The sequence below is a fragment of the Panulirus ornatus genome, chromosome 41 (genome assembly GCF_036320965.1).
Source record: "Panulirus ornatus isolate Po-2019 chromosome 41, ASM3632096v1, whole genome shotgun sequence".
Lineage (NCBI taxonomy): Eukaryota > Metazoa > Arthropoda > Malacostraca > Decapoda > Palinuridae > Panulirus > Panulirus ornatus.
The window spans coordinates 5,502,639-5,524,457 of NC_092264.1; the positions used below are offsets into that span (position 1 = coordinate 5,502,639).

The 21,819-nt window shown below is 42.1% G+C and overlaps 3 protein-coding genes across 5 annotated transcripts in view; 1 reads left to right on the forward strand and 2 right to left on the reverse strand.

The window, feature by feature from the left end:
- LOC139761638 (thyroid hormone receptor alpha-like) overlaps window positions 1-13,769 on the reverse strand; it is a 69,792-nt gene extending 56,023 nt beyond the window's left edge. Inside the window, exon 1 of the transcript XR_011715571.1 lies at window positions 13,281-13,769. The gene's annotated coding sequence lies outside the window, so the exon portion shown is untranslated. The remainder of the gene's footprint in view (window positions 1-13,280) is intronic.
- Window positions 1,130-10,798, forward strand: LOC139761634 (gamma-glutamyl hydrolase-like). Its single transcript, XM_071685914.1, has 8 exons — window positions 1,130-1,289; window positions 3,122-3,248; window positions 3,531-3,581; window positions 4,420-4,498; window positions 7,569-7,719; window positions 8,849-8,955; window positions 9,510-9,747; window positions 10,528-10,798. Exons 1-8 carry the CDS (start codon window positions 1,196-1,198, stop codon window positions 10,647-10,649), a joined length of 969 nt encoding a protein of 322 aa, XP_071542015.1. The 5' UTR covers window positions 1,130-1,195; the 3' UTR covers window positions 10,650-10,798.
- Window positions 13,770-15,042: 1,273 nt separating the features above from the next.
- LOC139761640 (alkaline phosphatase-like) overlaps window positions 15,043-21,819 on the reverse strand; it is a 656,491-nt gene continuing 649,714 nt past the window's right edge. For all 3 annotated transcript variants that reach the window (XM_071685927.1, XM_071685926.1, XM_071685925.1), the window contains 2 exons: window positions 21,497-21,659; window positions 15,043-18,757 (listed from right to left, as the gene is read on the reverse strand). In XM_071685927.1, coding sequence (XP_071542028.1) covers window positions 18,397-18,757; window positions 21,497-21,659 — 524 coding nt within the window. In that variant the 3' untranslated portion in view covers window positions 15,043-18,396. The remainder of the gene's footprint in view (window positions 18,758-21,496; window positions 21,660-21,819) is intronic.

The following is a 21,819-nucleotide window of genomic DNA, read 5'->3' on the forward strand; positions in this document are numbered from 1 at the left end:
TCTATACTAGGGTGAACCAATCCTTTGTATCACCGGTACAATCATTTGGAAGAGAGAAATCTTTGGCATCTTTAAGAGACAGTTTCGCAGCAGCAAACTTCACTGTTGGTGTCACGCCATGTCGTGTTACTGTGATACCAGGTGTATTATTATGACTGGTGGAATTATGGAATAATCCAAGGAGATGGGGCTGCTGTCTGGGATTCTAAAGAAAAAATAAAAATTTACTATATTATGTCTGTGTCTGCCTTAGTGAAGATATCCAGTCCTATTTTGAGCTTGAATGTATATCATATTGGTTGATATTTTGAACTGCCGACTCGTTTCACGTACTCCAATGAAAGAAGAAAAAACAAACACTACCTCGTTGAACACGGAATGTACCGAGAGAATAAAAGAATTGTTACATAATTCATGAAATTTATGATTTTGTACTACTAGATTACCAAAATTCGTTTAACCACTCGCTAAGAGAGAAAATCTACCAAATCTAAAAATGCACTATCGACTGTCCACGAGGAAGAAAACACAAAATTAATCAGCGATATTAATGTTCTAACCCCAAGGACGTACAGTACAAAAAATAAGTAAGTAAATAAAAAGCTACGTAAACACAGTCCATTGTGTTTCCATGTTCGTACTCAGTCCCATATGATTCATTCCCACGGCCATAGAGCGTCAGCGTGTTACTGTACAAACAAGAAGAAAAAAATCGTGTAATCTGTACACTCGATAATTACTATTCTTTACATTCTTTTATACAGTATAAATAATGATAAAAGCGTCAATGTTTTGCTGATAACCCTGACAGTGAACAAATACATAGTGTTAATATTAATAAAAGCGTCTATATTTTGCTGTTAACCCTGACAGTAAAAAAAAAAAAACGAGTTGGTGTCAATGTCCAACTGGCACAGCCTAGCACCACTCATGCCAACTGTTAAGTCACACACTCCTACATACCCAAAAGAATTTTTCCATCGCATTAATGATCTTGCTACTAGTAGATTTCGGCTAATTATCTATGTAAATTTAACACTATACTTCACTTAAACAGTCATTTACTATCTTACTCTGCAATGAATATGCCTATGTGGCAACCGTGCATCATCAGGGTAGGTGGTGAGGCTGTCCTCAGCAGACTAGAGCCAGCAGCCATCATTGCATCAGTTCTCAGTGTGTGGTGGTGGTCAGCATGAGTGTGATCCAACGGCAGATCCCCGTATTACTGCTGGTGGTGCTACTGGGCGCCTATGCCCAGGGCAGTTATAACCTCCGACCTATTGTAGGTAGGGCAAAAGAACTTTATTGTCCGCTAGTTCATATGTGCTGAGAACGAATATCTCTTCTCCTCTCTCTTGATTTGTGCTGGTGTACCCGGCAATTTCATTGTGTACCCCTTGCTCAACCTATGAGCGGTAGCGCAAAAGGATTACAGGGGTCATAAAGGGTCTTACTCAGACCCCAGTGGGTTGATATTACATGTTACAATTTGTATTTCAGTACATACACTACATAGTGTCACATGGTAAGTTTTACCGACTAGATGCAAAAAGTGGATACAGACTTGACATTTCAGGTATTTTGCCATCAACAATAAGGTGTTGTGACATTTCTTGCAGGGTCTTTTTAGGTCTATCTCTAAAAGGCTCTATTTTTTCACATTCTAAGGCAGTGTGTTCTACTTTGTGTCCAGATCTCTGACCACAAACTTTACAATTCACACGGTTAACATCTCTAAGCCAAAGCGCCAATAGCACTTACAATAAGCCAAGCCTTTGTCTGGCAGTTACATCATGTAATTTGCTGATCTTATTACTTTTTCCATCTCACTGTGATGGAATATGTTTCTACTTATGCTTATTTGAACTCGACTTCGCGCTTCAAAGTGGTCAATTAGTTCTGTTCTAATGACAGTTTTGAGCGTTCTAACTGACGACCTCCATACTTGATGCCGCTGTAATTAACGCTCACCTTCCCTTTACACCAGAGATCGACATCCAGCCTCATAATGTACATACATACATACATATATACATACCGTCGCCTATTCCTGGGTCTCCTCGTATTACAGTGGATTTCGACCCAGATGTCTAAATCACACGCACCAGACGCTGCATCCCCCACCCTGACTGCTACACAGACGGTAAACTCCCACGATAAAAAAAGGGGGGGTGGGAGGGAAGAGGTGTTGTAACATTACTACCTGACCTACCAAGTCCTCCCCAGCACTAGACGACCAGCTGACTATACCATCTCCCTCATTATCATCCAGGCCTTAATCTGGAATCAGGAAGGGAGTCGTTTCGCAACCCACTGCCGCTCCACAAAGTGGTACCTTACTGACGACGCCCTGACTTGATGGCAGGTCACAAAGGGTGACCTCACCTGACTTAGAAATCCTCAGAGAGATGAGTTTAATGGGCAACGTACAGCCGCACTGGTGGTATCACCCCATGACATCCATACTCGATGCTAAGCAGCGATAGATGCCGCTGTAATTATTTATAGATGACCTGACACTTTCCGAAAGAAAAGTCAGAACTTGCGACATTCGGCTCCGACGACCTGACCTTCCTCCCTCTTATATATACCCGGGTATCACCGCAGTCAGGCAGTTAACTCGCCCTAAACAACTAGTGTATCCCTCCAGCACCTTAGGTCTCGGCAGTGTGACATCAGACTCAAGCAGGCCGTTGGGCGCCACCAAACATCAGTAGAATTTCCCAACGTCAACTCCTGACGTTTCATCTTCCTCGCTCATGTCTGACGCCTAACATCACCAGCATCGAGGCTCCAATGCCAAGCCCATCTCTTTATTTCTCAACCTACCACAATTGACCTCTCCTTTCCCACTGTAATCCTACACCTGCAGTAGCTCATTATCCGCAGCTATTAGAACTTAAGTACTTTTAATCAATGAATTAGTACACTGAAACTATACAATACACTTCATTTTTCACGGAAGAAATCCGAATCAATTGGGGGTACATAATTCACAGAACTCTAACCTAACCTAACCCAAGCATACAGACCTGTACACCTTCCTACTGTCATGCTATGCCATTACCCCTTCGTATGTGTGTATTAAGTCGTCACTCAACACAAGTTTATACCACAGGTGTACTCTCTCAGCATCCCCCTGACAGTATCCTTGAGGGACTGGAGGACAAGAATTACACTTCCTATATCGCAGCTTCTTACATCAAGTTCCTGGAGAGTGGCGGGGCTCGAGTCGTGCCTATCCTGTACGTATTCACAAACGCACCAGCCCACTCCCACACAAGTCATGCTCATATATGGTCAAACTGTTTGAAACATATGTACGTTTTTATCACTTATGTTTCTGTCAGTGACAAAAGATTCTGACTGTTTGCCTGGTAAGAAAATTCATGAACCTGTTCACTTGAAAGTAAGATTTTCTACCTATCCATTGATTATGAAGCTCAATTATCATATTAAATGAAATAATTTTTCAGTATATCAAGCCCACTTATATCAAATAATCTTATTTTTTATCCATTTTACAGTATCAACCAAGATGACGATTACTACAAGAACATTACTTACTCCCTGAATGGGTGAGTGTCTACCATATAATGTAAGCCAACATCCACCCACGTCTCATATACCATCCTTAACCTGACATCATGTGACATCCACTGTTCTAAACCTTTACCTAATGATGTCACGACTTGTACATGTTACTATATAATGTTACACGCAGTAAACTTCACCATGTGATGTCACAATCTGCATCCGTCACTATATAGTCACAACCTACATCCGTCACTATATGGTCACAATCTGCATCCGTCACTATATAGTCACAACCTACATACGTCACTGTGTAGTTACAGCCCCTCCCTGACCTGCCGCTTTTGGCTACGAGAGGGAGGAATTACTCGTGATTGGTCAAAAGTCTGATTGTTACGTCCTCATCCCGACGTGATTGGCTGGAGGCCTAAAACGTCCGGCCCTCATACTGTCTAAAGGCCCAGCCCTGCATCTAGGATTGGTGGGTGACCTTTCCCAAGCACGACCTCGTGGCTGACCCCGGGACACTCGACTACATTACTTGAGGAATAATTAGCGGACCGACGCGACATATGCACAGTTAAATGACCCTCTGGCGTGGGTGTGTGACATACCAAGTGGCGTGGGTGTGTGACATACCAGGTGGCGCGGGAGAGGACGAGGAATCTCTGGAGGACTTCCCTAGATCACCACGTGGCTTACCTATAACATACAACTTTCTGCAACACAGACACAACGAACACGCAGGTTCATAACAGAGAGAGAGAGAGAGAGAGAGAGAGAGAGATGAACTTTGCTACTTATCAACACCAGTGATTTTTTTCCCCCACATTTATCGCCCTGTTCGGAGCTCCAGCACTTCATGCATTTTCACTTCCTCAGGATCCTGTTTCCTGGAGGAGGTACATCCATCACCAACTCCAGTGGATACGGTGCTGCCGGCAAGAAGCTCTATGACCATGTGAGTTTCCCATTTTTTTCTCTTTCTGCATGTCGTCATATTGTTGTGCATATTCGTACATTGCAAGTTTACTTCCCTGCCTCAGTATCCCCTTCTTTGGTGCTCCTGCAGTTCTCGGGAGGCTGGCTACGTCCACGAGACTGGACCACAGGTTTAGGATTTTGTTGTTCGCATGTCTGTGTGAGGCGAGTGCAGGACAACTAAGTAAGTGTTGTCTTCAAGCAAAGGTCTCTTGTCATATGTTGAATCTCAAGCATCAGAAAGTGTTCGACGAAGGTTTTTGTCGACGTATTTCGGGAGATAGATGCTCTTTTGCTCTGGTATGACGCGAGATCATACCAGACGACCGCGACTAATTCATCTTCGTTGGCTATCCATGGAGTCCTGTGGCTACAGAAATCATCCCAGGAGAATTGGCTGCAGACGATAGTAGAGTGAGAGAAACTGCACAATTCCCTGCCTCTACTAACATCAGAGATATCAGGTCTTTCCTTGGGCTGGTGAATCAGCTCGCAGATTTCAGCCCGAATACCGCAGCACCCGCAGACATCCTACGCACTCTCTGAGCTCCAAGCGTGGCTTAGTGTGGAGGACACCCGACCACCAGGCAGCCTTTGAGGCGCTGAAGCACATCCTCTTCACCATTCCAGTCCTGGCACACTTCTACCCACATCTCCTGACGACGCTGCAGAAAGACTTCTCGCGACGAAAGGGTCTCAGATACGCCTTTTTGGAGCGCTATGATGAGATAAAGGCTTTTTTTTTTAGTGACGCCGAGACTAGATATGCCATGTTAGAAAAAAAGCTCGTTGTATGAGAGAGTCATGAAGATAGGTCTTTATTTATTTGGCCTGCCACACTTCGACTTGATTATATACAACTGGCCCCTGGTGCCCATCCTGAAAAAACTATCCTCTGGATGATGTCGGAAATTCCCGCCTTCAGCGTCTAATGAAAGCAGCGCTGTATTCCTACACAGTAGTGTGGCGCGAATGTAGGGAGCAAGCAATCCTTGACGCACTCTCCCGCAACCCCCCCGTTGAGGATCCCGCACCCTCCGACCTTGAAATAGATGCAGATGTGACCCATCATCATATCCACAGCTACGTCAAGGTAAATGGAGATGATCTATTGCATCTACGCGACCCCCATCTCAAGACCCTGTGGTTGAAGTGACGCGTGATGCCCTTGCCTAGATTGACCCTTATCGCCAGTGACAATGCAACCTCAAACATGGATTTACCAAGGACAGGAAGAACAATCCTGCAAAACTCCTGGAAATCATGAGACAGTCTCGCCATCGGCCACGGTCTGGTTCTCCAGGGATCTCGCATCGTCATCCCGGCCACAGCCCGTCGCCACATCCTGTCACGATTTTTCGACTTGCACGGCGGCATCGAAGCGGTGAAGCGCAAGGGAAGGCAGACACCGTGCACGGCATTACGAGTGATATCACCAGCACCATTCCTGGACTGCAGCTGCCGCAAGCGAAGAAGCCGGTGCCGGAAGACCCATCGCCATCCCGTCCGTTCGAAGACATCTCCGTTGACTTCTTCACCCACGTCGGGAGGGACCACATGGTATACGCCGATCGTCTCTCGGGATGGCCATACATATCGCTCATAATGGCAGGAACATGAAATTAAAAATAGCACCGTCCAGCTGTGGCGTGGGTTCTTCACAAAGGTCGGTGTCTCCATCTGACTTCGTACCAACGGAGGATGTCACTTCACGGGCTTGGACTTAGGGAGATTCCTCAAGCGGTAAGGCATGAACCATGACGCTTCCTCACCAAACTAACCTGGGCCAAACCAACAGTCACGGCGAGAACTACGTCAAACACGTGAACTGTTCCATCATGAAGACTTCGCCGCGTCCAGATAGCAGACCCTCGGCCCTACACAGGTAGCCTTTATGTACGGACATATGTGCCCACACACCGTAGGTAATTTACAGTGTAATGGAGACCAAACTGAGGAATGTACCTTTAAAGAGCTCACAGCTGAGCAGAAGACGAGTATACATAGCCTGTTCACTCAGTTCTGATAACTCGGTGGACACAAAGCTTAGCTGGTATTGGTGGACACAAACAGGTGAAGGGCGTGTATCGAGTAGACTCACTTTGGTTACCACGAGAACATCGGCCAGAGGGTGATTGAAAACACCTACAATGCCCGCACTTACTGATCGTATTATAAAACTATACAATAAACTTTCATTTTCACTAATATCGGTAAACTTTTTTAGCTAATTTTTACCTCTTTAGCTTCGGAAATTATTCCATATTTAAACTGGCTGCTTATACAGCAAGCAATTCACAAATATAAATATATAAGTGGGTTAAAATAAGAAAAGCTGTAGATTTACCACGTTCCTCAGTGTTGCATTAACCAATGAGCACCCTAAATTCAAACGTTTCTTGGCTCCAGCTATCAGATCTGAGTGAACAGAGTATAGTACAAAGCTTTGCGCCTCACGCAGCCTACCTTCACTCAAGATGATTGCTGACGTCCGTACTCTAAGCGTTGGGGCAAAGTAAGTTAGTAAGTGTTGGATGCCACAGTCGTTAGTAAGTATTGGTTACCACAGTCGTTAGTAAGTATTGATTACCACAGTCGTTAGTAAGTATTGGTTACCACAGTCGTTAGTAAGTATTGATTACCACAGGGAATACCACATCAAACTCCCAAGCGGACGAATTAGTTGGCGCAACTGCCAGTTCCTGAGGCCATATATCACATCAGCCATCACTACTTCTGCAGACTCGACGCTAAGATCTCAAAGCGTTCCTCCCACCACAAAACCCCGCTCCCACAAAATCACCGTCACAACATACATGCCCACACTCCGCAGCAGCAAATCAAGGTGACAATATAGGTACTACAACACTGAGGCAGGATAAGTATCACGTTCGTTTTAGCCTAACACCTACAACGCGCAGAAACAACGAGCACACACGTAGACGCCTGAGCCGTTCGTATGAAGCATCAGTACAGTTGTTCTCTCCTCAATCCAGCAGGTACAGCCAATTTACAGGATCTAATACTCCCACTTCTACCTCTCACTCTAGGTGGTAGAAATCAACAAGAAAGGCACCTACTTGCCTTTATGGGGGACATGTTTGGGATTCGAAATGCTGACCTACCTTGCGGCCAACAATACCAAATGGCTGTCCAGATGTCATGCCAACAACAAGGCCGACCCTCTGATCCTACAGGACGGTATGTGATGACAGGCACCATCTGACCAGTAACAAGTAGTGAATATGATTTAGTACTAACATCACAACGTTGTACCAGACACCATCAATCATATATCAGGTCTGTTTTTCAATAGCATATCTATAGAGATCACTGTTCCAAGCACCAGTCTGGCTAAACGTGCCGCATTATAATCAAAACGTTGCACTAGGCATCGTCTTGTCTGCCTAATTCACACTGTATTGCCCTTTATTCACCTCTGCTATACACTCTCCCTAGACTCAACTTTTTAAATGTCTTCTCCTGACCCACTTCCCTTGAAAGTATTACTCCCCCAAGTCATTGTCTCTCCTGACTATCTGAGTAAATAACCCATCTTTACAAACTTCCTGCGACCAGGTTATCTCGACAAGTCTCCCTCAAATTCATGTTCTTACTGAATCTTTTTGAATACCTCGTCCTGACTCATCTATCTTGAATACCCCATCCTAACTCATCGATCTTGAATATCCCGTCCTAACTCATCTATCTTGAATACACCGTCCTAACTCATCTATCTTGAATACTCTGTCCTGACTCATGTCTTGAATACTCTGTCCTGACTCGTCTATCTCAAACACCCTGTTTTGACTCCCCTTCATTGAATGTCCTTCATACTATTGAATACCTTATATCTTAATACCCTTGAATATATAGTCCTTTAATGCCCTTGAATACCTTATCCATACCCATGAATATCTTATAAACCCTTAAATGTATTATGTTCTAATTCCCTTGACATCTTGCTTTTTAATACCATTGAACAGACTGATTCATCTCCCTTTAATTTCGTGTCCTGAATCATCTCTGTTTAATTGGCTCTCCTAACTCCTCTCACTTGAGTATCTTGTCCTGATTTACCTTACCTTGACACATCGATCCTGAACACTGTATCGTGACTAAAATCCCTGATGGACCCTACTCTGGCACACATCCTTTTTATACCTTGCAGTGACTCATCACTTCACCAGCCCTGACTTTCAATACCTTATGTGAACTATCTAACGATTATTCTGCCCTGAGCCACATATCTTGAACACCCTTGAATACCCTGCTACCACTCACATCCGTTGGCCACCCTACACCGACTCTTCCTGTTGTACTATCGCAGGTTACCTGGATTCGAGGTTGTTCGCCCAGATGCCGGAAAACATCATCAACACCTTGAGGACGGAGAATGTCACTGTTAACTATCACCACTGGTGTCTCACTCCCGAGGTAAGAATAGCGCCAAGAAATATTCTCATCCAAAAGGTTTGACAAACGATAAGTAAGGTCATGCGTCGACTGTATCCATAAGATATGGCTGACAGTAACCGTTGGCAGTCACTGTTTTCATTCACCAGCCAGGCTAACGAGATATGATCCGGTCCCTCACTCTTCCGTATGCCTATTAACTAAACAAACTCAACTCGTATGCAAACTCCTTAGGCAAAGAAAGAATACGACTTTACCACAATATATCACAGTGGGTTTTTACATAATACTCGCTGAAGTTACTATACAAAGGGTCAGATTTAAATCTTAACTGCAATAGCTGAGTACATTTTTTTGACAAAAAAAAAAAGAGCTTCAGTAGCGTCTTTTCTCTAGATTGTGAAAATTAGTGTGAATATGAGGGTACTAGACAATCTAAGCTAGGTTAAAGGCTGGCCGCAGTGGAGATGTGTATACTCATGGTAGCCGAGCTGAATATTTTTATCAAAGCCATCTCACATAAGAACCATATATTCATTTAATGAATCCCTGACCACATCGAGTTTATTCTCCAGAACTACACAGCCTCGGAGCTCTCGGAGGAGTTCAAGATGCTGGCAACGAGCAAGGATTCCTACGATCTTGAGTACGTGTCCTTGATAGAACATCGTGACCTTCCCATTTTCGGCTCCCAGTTCCATCCGGAGAAGAACCCGTTCGAATGGGCAGATGACAGTAAACACGACGCCATCCCTCACACGCCACAAGCTATTGAAATGGCCCAGTATTTCACCAACTTCATTATCGGCCAAGGTGAGTATCAGTACTTAAATTATGTCAGTGGGTTTCGATGCTATGAGGACCAGCATGTTCATAGTCTCTGAGTGATAGTTCATGAATGACTAGGGGTATAGCCAAATCAGAACTTTAATGAAAGGTCGAGTCACCAAAGGTCAAACAAATTTAATTTGTCAACGTAATTGGCAGAGAAAAACATTTGGGTTTCGAACCTCGAGTAAACCTCACAAAAGCCTTTTCTCTATATTCTCCGCAACTGCCTTTCTAACTCCTTTCAAGCAAAGAATATCTTATTTCATTCAAGGGTATTGCTGGAGGATCAGAATTAGAATGAGAGACATAACTTATATGTCTTAGTTGAAATTACGATTCCACTGTTAAACAAAATGGTATGGACTACTGAAGTGCGATTTCACCTTAATAACTTTCATCACGAACTAGTGTGATTATATATAGAGCTCGAGAATGGATGTGAGCGAATGAGTACTTTCTTAGTCTGTTCGTGGGGCTACATCGCTGACATAGGAAACGGCGAACTTGTGTGTGTGTGTGTGTGTGTGTGATACAAAGATAACCATACGATGATAACCATACAATGGCCCGAGTTAACGCAGCAGCTCTGGATGAGAACCCATACTACAGGAACTGTCTTGTGTGACAGCCAGCCAACAGTCCTCGGTAATAATAATCATACAGTAACCCTTGCTAGCCACATATTTTGCGGAGGAAACTGCACTAACGATATCCCCATTATTTTCCAATAGCTGTTGGTAACAATGGTAATGTCTTCCGCAGCTCGCCAGAACAACCAGAGTTTCGCCACAGAAGAGGAGGAGTCAGGCGCCCTCATTTACAATTATGAGCCCTTCTTCACGGGGTCAACCTCGGGATTCGTTCAGTGCTACCTCTTCCGTTAATGGTGCTAGATGTAGCAGTGCCCTCTACATACTACAGGAAGAAGTGCACCTTTAGAAAAGATGGACCGCAGAACTCTCTTCAAATCCCTATGGTTCTTACCAACACGTTAGCTACGTTAAACAATAAAGATTCTAACAGCTATATCAAATTTTGATCCTACTGCCTAACAAACATTTTTCGATTATATGGGCCATTTAGTCTAACATTTACACTAGTTACTCCTACCTATATAAGCATAACTATAAGCGTATACCATTATATTCATTATCATTCAGTCTAGCCTCAACCTGGGCCGTACCTCCCCCAGTGAAATCCCAAAATTGGCCGCACCTCCTCCACTGGATCCCAACTTGGTGTCGTACCGCCCCTAAGAGTTTCCAGCTTGGGATATACCGCCACCACTGGTTCTCAAAATGGGATTCACCAACCTCATTGGTTCCCAACTTGAGATGTACCGTCCCGAATGGTTTCCATCCTGGACCCAGGCTCTACCAGCGATTCCCAACCTGGGTCGTAACGCTTCCAGTGGTTCCTAACCTGGGATGTACCACTCCCTGTGGTTCCTAACCTGAACCTGATAGTGATTCCCAATCTGGGTGAATCAAAATGCTCCAACAATTATCTGGCCACCGAGCTACACGTTCGAACTATTAAAAAGAATCTTCGGGATCATTCTCATCACGACTAGGTAGCACACGGATGCATCTATTATCAAATTTATCATCAGCCGTACCCTAAATTATTACCGGTGGTGTCAGGGTTATTCGGTGTTGTGTCTTAAAAATTCCTCTGCTATAGAGCTAATTCTGCAGCCTTTCATTGGCTCTACGATCTGGCATCACTTTCGCATTGCATTTCTAATTGTTTAAACTCTCGTTGAGCCATAACTTCTGAGATTTCAAGTCTCTATAATTCCACTGAAGTAAAAGTGGTGTGCGCAAAGGTATGTAGCCCCCTTTGGAATGAGGTCCTCTTTTAACCTACAGTCTACAACACTAGTCATGATCTCTTATTTCACATTGCTATGGTTACACAGTTCATGACGAGCTAATTTCAACCAATCATCTTCAGTCGTACTGGTCTTCTGCAACATTTCTAGTAAGGGATTCTCCACGAAAGTTTCAAAAGTCAAAGGAAGCCAAAACTAATGCTTTCACAAATAAATTCACTATTTAAAACGAACAAGGAAAAGTAAACGAGTTTTTACGATTTGAGCAGTTAAGGTATAATACTTTAACTTCAGCTCAGAGCACCTGGAAATATTTCCTTTACCGCGGGCTCGTGCACGAATATCTTATAACCCACATTAAACTCTGATTTCTTAAACAAGAATTAGTAAAGTTTCCTGGACCTAAGCCGTTATAACCCGTTGGGATAATAAATGAGTTATAGACCAATGAATAAGACGGATATAGAAACTCACAATAAAACTAAAATACTATATCAAACTAAGACTATCATTAAATAAATGGGTACGATATTCAAATATCCGTTACATATGTTCAAATATCCGTTACAGATGTTCAAATATCCGTTAACGGTCGTTACGCACAACACTCAATTACTGACACGTAGTATAGGTTTAAGGTTAACTTATAAAGAAGTCTAACATAATAAGACTAAGCTGATGCACAACACTGGTTAACAAAATTTTACCTTTTTTTTTTGTTCCACGAACTAAAATCAAACAGATGGACCTTATAGTACTTTTTACGCTGACTCGAATGTTTTTACAATTTTTCTATCAGGCATGATTCTTAAGTGAGAGCTATTAAATTTTACAATAAATGTATATTACTAATTCATAAGGCTGGTATTACACTTAAAAAGCTTTCCCTTATAATCTGCAAACATAGAGGGGCTCCACTTTAAATGACAGCCATAAAAATTTCATCTACCAAAAGAAACGCTGTAATAATCAGGATCTACGAAAACCTCCACAGACTTCCTGCAACAGTTAAAACATTTTCATTTTCAGTGTTATAATCGAAACGTGTGTGTGTGTGTGTGTGTGTGTGCAGTCCCTACCCCAGTTTGGATGGAGAGTCTGTATAAAGATGTGACAACGTGCACACCCATACACACGGCAGAACTATGACGATGATGTAATAAAGTAAGAAAGTATTATGTTTATCAGTTGTGTGTTATCGGTACTCATAATCACTTACGCACGGAGAACCCTACCAACTTTTACGAGTGACCCAACGAACTCTTATGAGCGATTGTACCAGTCATATCCTCGACTTTAATATCACATCAACTACCAAAAACCGTAAAGACAGGCAAACCATACACCTGGCGACAGCTTCTCCCCATCTAACCCCAACAGCATACTTTCACATATTTGTGCAGTAAACCACGACTTATTGGAATAAAAGGTAATGAATACTATTTCCAACGGCCTCAGCCTAACTTATTGATAACAATCCCAAGCTAATCCTCTGAACCAGCGTAAGGTGATATACATATTCCTCTTATCTATTGTAAGACATACATAGTGATATGACTTACTACTTATCCCTATGACTGTGACGTGCAAATGAGTCTATCTAAATGTCCACAAAAAAAAAACTAAGTCTGATAACCCTTGCTACGACCCATTCCTATAGCATTCTCATACCTAAACTTACGTGTTAAGTTGTTCAGCAGACGTCCAGGTCTCTAGCTGCACGTAAATCCTGGCACAGCAGCTTGTCTGACACGAAGTATCTTGTGTCAGATTGATTTTGGATTAATTGAGCGAAACACTTAAGTCATAACCAACACAACGCATCACGCGATTCACCTGTTAACAGTAAAAAGTTCGAATTCCTTTTCAGTTGTAAAATATACAAAGCTCTCTTTGGACGTACTGATGTAAGTTCAATGAAATTATCGTCACATATCTAGTCGCTCCGTTTAGTAACCAATCACGCAACGAAAGATGGAGACACTCTGTACCGATGTTCTCACTAACGGTAATATGGGGTAACTACTTGGTCTAGCTGAGCAACGGATTGCCCGATCAGGGATGCCAGATTCCAATGACCATGTTATCGTACGGTGTTGACCAAATGATCGTATTTTGCCTCATCATCATACTGTATTAGAAAAATAACTTGTAAAGCATCAATGCATTCTTTATATAGCTGAAAACCAGTTGTCATATTTATCTACATATCTCTTCAATGTTATATACTATGGCATATTCTCGACGTGATTGCTCAGTAAAGCCTACTTCATGAACAAAGCCAATGTAATCACCAAACAACAGTAATTCTCTGCCTGAATATGTCCAGGAACTCCTCTCTAGTACTTGCGTACAAGATTTTGGGACTCATATTTTGAATTATTACTCTTGAAAACGTAAATGTTGCACAGTTTTGATTTCACTTGCCTTTGACATTCTGTTCAGCTGATAGTACATCCCCGAACAGTGCGGGATTTCAATTTGTTTTTCTCTCTACATTTGGGTAAAGTCGGAGAAGCTTCGTTTACAGCCGGCATTCGCATGTGGGAGTGAGTGCTGCTAGTGCATAATTTGCTACACAGAGCTACCTAAGTGAATTTGGTTTTGTGGTAGGTAGTATTTCTCATTGCGTGGCTCTGTTTCCTCCAGTGGTAGCTTGTTCACACAATCAGCACGGTTAAACATTAATAATGCTCTGTATAAGTTTGTGATGCTGTTGTGCAAGATAGCGTTTGTTGGACTCTTTGTCTGGAAGAGAAAGTTACATTAAAATTTGGTAATATGTGATCCAGGATATGGAAGTAACAAAGGACAACGGTACCTAAATATCTAAATAATAAATGACAGTCATTATTCCGAACGGCATCTGCCGTCACCAATAAACAAATGTGTTTGGTTGTATGATCAATACATACTATCAGGAAAAATGTCATTTTTGACACCTGAATATATGGTCATTATAAGCGTTGCATTATGATCATAGAGCAAATATCAGTTGTAAAAGAGTATAACTTTGTTATACTCATGGTTATTGACAGTTCCTGAATAAAGGTTCTACATAAATAGATAGGACTACATGGGTAGGACTATATGGATAACTAATAGGTAGGGCTACACAGATAATTACTTATGAAGGGCTACAAGGATTATTACTATACTATACAGGACCAGTATGATAATTATGAAGGGCTACAAGGATTATTACTATACAGGACCAGTATGATAATTACTTATGAAGGGCTACAAGGATTATTACTATACAGGACCAATTTGATAAAAGTAGGGGAAATTTATAGGGTTGACTTCATCGATAAAAACTAACAATTCTTTCAGAATAATACAGCAATATTATCAATTTGATAAAAACTAACAATTCTTTCAGAATAATACAGCAATATAATCAATTTGATAATTTTCATATAGGCAGAAAAAAGTAGAGTGGGGATCACCAGTACTGGTTTATTAGATATCTTTAGCTACACAGTGTTGAGACGTAGTAAGGGTAGCAAGTAGTATCAGCTTAACTCATACACTGTCATGTCTGATAAACAAAAAGAAAACAATGGATTCTAGACTTTGTACTTTGGAACTCAATGCTGTTAGGTTGTGATAAAGCCGACCTTGAAAAAAGCTAATTCGTCTTAACAAAATATATTTGCTATTGGACAAAATACAGCAGTTTCTAAATAAATACAAACCATATATTATGTACAAGAATTGATACTTAATCAACCTATCTCCTCTTACATGCTGCGTCTCAAGTCAACGCCAACATAAGAGACCTTTTCCACCGAGGTAAATATATGTGCTCTCGGCTACAAGACATAATGCCATAACCTCATCCTATGAAAAATAAAATTCAGACGAAAATCATTGACTCCTAGATTTAGTGTACAAACATAAATTCACAAATCCAACTACTTATTTCACTAACAATGAGCAGTGTTGTGAGTTACAGTGAAAAAACATAAGGTAAAATATTGCCGTTAACAATGCATACCTTCGGTAAGGACTCGAATATACAGTAGTCTACAATACACGTTATATATATCACCTTCATCTGCTCTTATGCTCTGCTTATATTCTCTAAAAATAATTTTTTTTTGTATAATCATAAAAGAGTAACAGAGCGCATTTTCTTCAGGGTATACATTTTATAAAAAATCCAGAAAGTAATCAGAAGGCATGAGAGAAAAACAATATGGATGTTGATTATCTGCAGAATTTATGTCTGTTTTTTCCTTTAAAATTCTATGCTATGAATGTTCATGTAAATGTTTCCTTACCACTGTAAACACATCCAAATAAAAATGATTCGTCTTGTATGATACGCCCTTCTACAGTCTTCTCATCCCTGTAATTTTCTTGCCATGGACAGTTAGCGTTTCTTGTTTCTAATAGAGAGAGAATATATGCTCCTTGGCACGGTGAGTCCCCATCAAATCATTTCATGAGAAAATAAAGTAAGGCCATGACTTTCTTTCAAGAAACCTTCTCGAGGTTCTTACAACATACTCACTATTTTTTCATAGAAATCACATACAAATTGAATAAGACAAAGCAAGGCTAACTGGAAGTATGAGACATGGCTCACTTCACATGGATAAACCCGAATCCTGAGGTTGCCCCCACGAATGGCTACTGCTTCACCATACCGTACAATGTAAACAAAGCAAAAGGCGCTACACAGACTTGGGTCTGTCCATAGCGGAACAGCCAACCCTTCAGCCAAGCAGGTATCATAATTAACTAGGTACCTCATCTGATAACAGACAATGATGCTTACACTTATACATTTTAGCACATGCCTCATTATCCCTGACAACAGATTGGAATTACAGTATTCCGTTGAGTTACTGGGAATATATGACAATATACACAGTTCTCAAATGAAAAGAAAAAAAAAATGGATAATAAAGATTCTTTAAGATGAAGTCATTAAAAAGTCGAGCTGCTGGTGGCAGCAAACTTGTACTATGAAACTAATAAATGATCTATCGAAATATGGGGTGGGGGTAGGTGACTTGTTGATCTCCTCTGGCGACTCACGCTTGTTCATGCCCCTCCAGTTCGTGATGATCTCTTCAACTCAGATCAATTTATAAAAATTTGTTTTAAGGAAATCTAATCTGTTTTACAGGTAGTATACATATGAAGGTAAGAGTATGCTTTTAATACAGTGTTATTATATACAGCACACAGTTACATTAAACTGTGCGCCACTATTAAAAAAATGTCCCTATACAGTTTCAAGATGATTTCATATATAAATATTTTCTTTGATCATTCTCTATACATATATGATATGGTAGTGCTGTACACACATATTAAATACATAATAATGATACTTGCATGCATGTCTTTGAGGTGGTGGACATCAACGGTTATATATATAAAGTAACATATAAGTGTATCTATATTCCAATTAACAATGGTCATTTAAACAACCAGTAGTGATACACTCAATGGTCTGTTTAGCACTCCAAAAATACTGATATATGAAACTAGACTAAAATGTGCTCCATTACAGAAAATAATAATAATGATAAGCAAGAGATAAACTCTAAAATCATTAAATTTTCCCTAAAGTTATCAGAAGCTCATGAATCATTCCTTCTGTTTTAATGAGTTTGTAAGTAAAAGTAAATGAATCGGCAACGATTTATGAAATTCGAGAGGAAGGAGTCCTTTTTATCATGAGGCTTATCCACTATGTAAGGTAGTCCAAGTTCCAGAGTCTCCCGTCACCCATTTGGCAAAATTAAGAGGTAAACAGAAGTATTACACCATGGCACACCAGACCAGTAATAATCATCTGCAAAAATCGGGAAATTTACCAGTAAACTGTAGTAGGAGCTTCACGGGGGTGAGGGAGGTGTGGGCACATCACTAGCCAGGCCACAGCGTGGCGATACCTGTCGAGGGAGGAGTGGGCAGGCCAGGCCGTAGCGTTGCAGTGCCTCAGTCAGGACTGTTGCTCTAAGGCCTGTTGTCCCGTGACGGAAGAAGCACTCACTCTCTCTCTCCCTCTACCCTTTATCTCACTCCTTCCCCTCTCCTCTCCCTCTTTTCTTATCCACTGATTGTCAAACGCTAATCCACAAGATCCGTCTGTTCTGAGCACAGAGGTAGAAACCAATACCAGAAGTATATTGTATATAACAAAACTTGAGCTCATCTTCAACACACACACACACACATACATACATACACACACATACATACATACATACATACATACACACACACTAGGAATGACTCATGTGATGGTCTTAGGTGACATTCCCTTCTCACGACTGCTAGAAACGTCCCCTTTCAAACCAACTTGACAGAGAGAGAACAATGACAGGTACCATGACACTGTCACGTCAGATATCACCCATCTGTACCAGCGTGACTGTCTGTAGCACAAAACCACTCATCCATAGCAGGATCCATCACTGAGTGTCTCACCGTGAAGCTCAGGTCAGAACTATGATCAAATATTCAGTATTTGTGTGTGTGTGTGTGTGTGTGTGTGTGTGTGTGTGTGTGTGTGTGTGTGTGTGTGTATGAGGCCCAGTCGAAAGGTGTTGGTGAGCAGCCTCGACCTGGCACCCTAATCCACCTCCATCCGTGCTCTGCCAGGTGAAGGGCTGTGTGTGTGTGTGTGTGTGTGTGTGTGTGTGTGTGTGTGTGTGTGTGTGTGCAGTCTCAACCTGGCACTACGCTCCTCCCGCCCTCTGTGCCTTGTAAAGCACCGTTGGGGGGAGGAAGGGAAGGAGACAGTTCCTGAGTGTCTAACATTTCCGTTGAGTTCAGCGAAGCACCAGCACAACGGATAACAGGAGCAAGCTGAGTATGAAGTATGTGGTCCACGCCCACGCCCCCGTCCCAGCGCTCAGTGCCCATGGATCCCTGGTGTGTTTTTTCAGGTCTTCTTGAGTGGGTGTGACATGTCCAAGCGGGAGACGAGAAGTGGGAGCGGGCACGGGGCCCGGGGCGGCGGCGCACGCGTCGTCGCTAGGGGGCTTCTCGCAGTGACTGTTGTCCTCAGCGATGCAGGCGGCGTGAGCAATGGCATGGGCAATGTACGTTTGTTCCACTGTACCGGAGAAGAGGTGCGCCCCAGGGCCGAGGGCATACACAGGCACGTCCTCACCACCGTGCGTCTCGTACCTGTGTGGAGCATTAAAGGAATATATTCTAATGACAGAATATCCCTAGAGGGAAGTTAGTGTCTACGACAACGTACATATAAAGCGACCGAGAGCCAACCCTTCCAAAAAAATCTTTAAGTGTAGCTGTAGAGAAGGTGCCTTAACACAAATGTGCTTGTGAGGAGTTAAGAAGCAACATCTCGGTTTGAGATAGCTGTAACTAGGTTAATTCAGTTAGTGCTAAAACGCATTTTTTCTCTCTATCTCTTTCTAAATCTCACTCACTCTTCTCTGTTCAATTTCAAAACACTACAGTTCAACCCACATATATATGCAGATAACCTCACAATTGCATGACAGCGCCCTAACACTACATGAGTTACAAAAAACATGCAGCACTTCATCATGAATTTAATAAATCAATTCAAAATAGAAACTCTACATATCCATAGAAATCTACCATCACTCTCAAAACCCCTGACTGACTTGAATCTAACCTCCACCCTCCTAAAACACGGAAAGGTCATAAGATGATGATTTGGAGGGAGGTACATAATGTGCGAAAGACAAGAGAACAAATGAGAACATTGGGGCACAAAGGGAAGTGATAACAGGTAGTGATGAAGCGAGGAGAAGATGGAATGAGTGTTTGATAGAGTGGTATGCGAAATGAGAGAGTCAGAGAGAGTGGTTTAATGAAGAGAGAAGAGGTGGTGAAAGCCTCGCATAAGACGAAATGCAGCAAGGTGGCTGGAACGGATGGCATTGCTCTTGAATGTATTAAGAAAGGTGATGATGCGTGTTGTTGAATGATTGGTAAGGATTTTCATTGTATTTATGGATCATGGTGAGGTGCCTGAGGACTGGCGGAATGCATGCATAGTGCCACTGTATAAAGGCAAGGGGGATAAATAAGTGTTCAAATTACAGAAATATAAGTTTGTTAATCATATATGGTGAGGTGTAAGGGAGGGTACTGATTGAGAGGGCGAAGACATGTATAGAGCATCAAACTGGGGAGGAGCACTGTGGTTTGAAAAGTGGTAGAAATGTGTGGATCAGGTGTTTGCTTTAAATAATGTTTGTGAGAAATATTTAGAAAAACGTATGGATTTGTATGTGGCACTTATGGATCTGGAAAAGGCATTATGATAGGGTTGAGAGATGCTTTGTGGAAGTTCTCAAGAATATACAGTGAGGGGGAAAGGTGCTGGAAGCAGTGAGAAGTTTCGATGAAGAGTGTAAGTCTTGTATACAAGTAAGAAGAGAGGAAAATGAATGGCTTCAAAGCAAGGTTGGTCTGCGGCAGGGGTGTGTGATGTTCCCATGGTTGTTCAACTTGTTTATGGATTGGGTAGAGGGAGATAACTGCGAGATTCTTGGAAAGAGGGGTGAGTATGCAGAATGTAGAGTCTGAGAAGCGAGTCAGTTGTTGTTTGCTGATGATACAACACCGGTGGGAGATTCGAGTGAGAAACTGCAGAAGTTGGTGACCGAGTTTGGAAGAGCGTGTGAAAGGAGAGTTGAGAGTGAATGTTAATAAATCTAAAGTTATTAGGTTCAGCAGGGTTGAGGGACAAGTTACTTAGGGAGTGAGTTTGAATGCAGAAAAATTGAAGGAACTAAAGTGTTTTAGATAACTGAGAGGACATGGCATCACTCTATCACTTGGAAGTGATAGATTTAGGAATGCGGTCAGGAGGCCCTAAGAAAGAAGACGTAAGCGCATCTATAGGAAGGTAAGGAAATAAAAAAAGAAAAAAATCGTGTATATTTTACGAGACGTCATTGGAACCCGTACCGAGTATCTGATTACTTTTTGCCAATCATTCCGTAGGGGGAAGAGAAGGAGACTCGATTCCACAGGTGCTTACCCTAATACGGCTTAATCCATCTTTGTTGTATACATCAAAGTTACCCGTCAGAAAGGACTTCAGTGCACGGATGTTAAGAAACACATCGTGGCAGATTACAGGCCACAAAAATGATACATAGTTGGAAGAATTTAGAGAAAAGTATACGACACACAAAAACAAAGTCAGAGAAGATAAACCAATTCTTCTTCACATGGCTTGAAAGTTCGGAGACGCAAGACCTACTGAGTGGATGAAAGATTTGGTCGATAGCTTGTCTGTGCTTTCCCGGTGAAGTCGTACATGCCAGGGTAGAACTTTTCTTGTTGTTGTTGTTGTTGTTGTTGTTGTTGCTGCAAGCTCAGAAAACAAAACTATTCTACACACGCACAACTTCACAGGGGGAAGCGCAGTCAAGCTATCCTGGAAGCCATTTCTTGCCTCGTAGCTGGATAATGAACGCAACAGCAGCTTTTTTTTTTTTTGGGGGGGGGGGGGAAGTTAATGACTGATTATATGATGGCCATTCTGTCAGCTAATCTCTCCTGGTGTATCTTAATTCATTATACTTACAGCCCATGACGCAAACTGTAAGGAAACCTTAGCATACTTAACATTTTACATACAAACACCAAATATGAATCTCTCACTCATTAAGTAAGCCATAAACACAGTGCTAGAACTTGGCTCCTCTCGAGTTAAAGACCAACAAACCTACACACGTCTTAGTCTATATCAACATCCTCTCGAAGTTTCAACATAAAAGTGGCAAGTTCGACACTAATTCGCCTCAGCCAGACTCTACTACCAAAAGATCTCAGACTTCAATCACGTCGCCATACACACACACACACACACACACACACACACACACACACACACACACAGCCGCTAAGTCCACCTACTTCCTAGGCACTGCTGCCTGCTGTACAAAATTGATGTCCTGCGTATTGAATCCAGTGAGGTCCTGTCTACCGGTGGGCGTGGTGTGGGCGTAGCCTGGACCATTGCCGTAAAGAAGAGTCGTGTACGGCTTCCCGTCCAGGTCACTGATCTCCGTGTCCAACCCTGGAATGTCGGCAGACGATTAGGTCAAACACAGGAAGATGGAAACTGAATTCCTTCAATTTCTAAGGAGAGCTTAATTCCTTCAATTTCTGAGGGATTATCATTTTTTAACAATCAAATTAATCTTAATTCTTAATTCCTTCAGTTTCTGGGAGATTTT